The following is a 1,996-nucleotide window of genomic DNA, read 5'->3' as shown; positions in this document are numbered from 1 at the left end:
ACCCAGCGCCCCCTCTTCGTCTCTTGGTCTAAGTTAGCAACTCTTTAGTGCTTCCAGCCACATGGACGCGTCGGCATCGTGGTCGGCGTACACGTACAGCTCCTTGTGGTTCTCCAGGCGGATACACAGGCCATTGTCGTGGCCGCTCCAGCGCACAGCCGAGATGACCTCAAATGGCTTGTCCGCTTCCTGTGGATCTGAGAGACGTTGTGTGCGTCTACGTCGAACAGTCAGGTGTCCGTCAGTTAGCGTCATAAAGCGCTTCTTCCAGCTAGGGAGAAGCCCTCCACGCACATGTAGATAGCCCTGCATGTCACAATCCTGCGTGTCGTCGCCGTCGTCGCTACTGAGCACGCTCATGGCCGTGTGCATGTAAGGAGAGCTGCCCTCTGCCTGGTACGAACGCTGCGTCGACAGGTCACTGGCCATAGTCCGGCGGAGCGGCACCGGTCCCATCATCTCGCCACGCGAGAGTGGTGCTTCCTTCAGCACTTTAAGCCACTGCTCGCGCGATTCCTGGTCTCCTGCCTGCGCATAGAGCACACGTCCACTGGAGCTGGTGATTTTCAGGCCAAAACTGGTCATGTCGGAGAGTTCAACCTTGGCAACGCGTAGACCACCTCTAACGGGCAGGTCAAGGCACTGGGTGCCTCCTCCCAACACGTCCGAGGCGATGACGCAGCATTGCGTGTAGTACGTGAGCGCAGCGCCGTTGAGTAGGAAGAAGCGTTTCTTCCAAGTCTTGAAGGACTGACCACGCTTCCAGAGCCAACCGTAGAACACGGCGCCCTTGAGGTCTTGCGTTGGAATATTCATCATTGTGAGGCGGTCAGTGAGCGAGTTGGAGGCTGTAGATGCAGCCAGCGACGACGAAGAGGACGACGAACGCGTCTGCGAGAGCGGGGACTGCGCTAGCTTGCGCTTGCTGCCCCCGTTGGGGCTGAATCGGTGGTGGCTGTTGCGCATACTTGGGTGGCCGTCGGATGTCACGGGCGACTCGTTGTCACCCAGGATGGGGAACTCGGAAGTGTTGGTGTCTACGAAGGTGTCGCCGATGGCGCTGCTCTCGCTGTGGTCCATCATGCGATGCGATAGGCGTAACGGAGCTGAAGGGGATCTGCTACGGGTACGTCCGGTTCCGATCGGTGCGAGTTGTTCGTGAATGTAATGCGAGAAGCTACACTGTACCGGTAGTCGGCAGAACTGACTATGGATGCGAGGGGAAAAAGAAGACGTCTGAACTCAGCCACGATTCAACCAACTGTTTCGTCACAGAGGGAGCGGGTTTTCACTTGCACTCACTATGCTGAAATATTGGGTTTGCTTGGAGTTTTCCCTGAAAATCCCACAAAATGCAGCAATAGAGTCCAGGCTATCGTTAATTTTGGCTGCCCGTCAAAGCGACGAGCAAAGGGTGCAATTCGTTGCCGTATACACGGGTAGACAAGGCGTTATCGACGCGGAAAAAGCGAAGGCACTCGCTCATTCCCAGCTACGCGGCGTTTATAAGTCGTCGTGACAGAATTAACGCTCGCTTCGGCTTTCTAGTTGGCGCCACGCAGTTACAGCTATAAATCAAGGCGGTTTTTGGCTTGGAGGTAGTGGCAACGAGCGAAGGCAAGCAAGAACTCCAAAAAACCGACGATCTTGACAGCAGTGGAGGCTCTATGGTGGTTGACTGCGCAGGTTGTCGATTATCGACTCGATACGGCGACATTGAAGATCTCGTTTCCCGCTCGTGTGCTCGTGGAGCAACCAGACTCTATGGAGCCGTATCGAGTCACGCAATGTCCGCTGAACTTGGAGTGAGCCATTCTGGACTTAGTCCAGACAGGGCCTGGCCACTCTGGCCTGCAATGACAAACGGCAACTTGCGCGAGCTGTCGTCAGTGCAGAATATCACGCGATGTCGGAAAATCGCAATATGTGTACTTACGGCGTCTGTCTCGTTTCTGGCATCATCTCGCAAATTAGGTCAAATAATTTACATTTTTCG

General features: G+C 55.3%; 1 protein-coding gene across 1 annotated transcript; it reads right to left on the bottom strand.

Annotated features, from left to right (window-relative positions):
- Nucleotides 1–33: 33 nt before the first annotated feature.
- PPTG_19471 (hypothetical protein) lies at nt 34–1,080 on the bottom strand (the record flags this gene model as incomplete). Its single annotated transcript, XM_008917902.1, has 1 exon — nt 34–1,080. One exon carries the CDS (start codon nt 1,078–1,080, stop codon nt 34–36), a length of 1,047 nt encoding a protein of 348 aa, XP_008916150.1.
- Nucleotides 1,081–1,996: the final 916 nt, after the last annotated feature.

Source organism: Phytophthora parasitica, assembly GCF_000247585.1.
Source record: "Phytophthora parasitica INRA-310 unplaced genomic scaffold supercont2.122, whole genome shotgun sequence".
Taxonomy (NCBI): Eukaryota; Oomycota; class Peronosporomycetes; order Peronosporales; family Peronosporaceae; genus Phytophthora; species Phytophthora nicotianae.
Note: the sequence above shows the minus strand (reverse complement) of the source record. Positions and strands in the feature narration are given on the sequence as shown.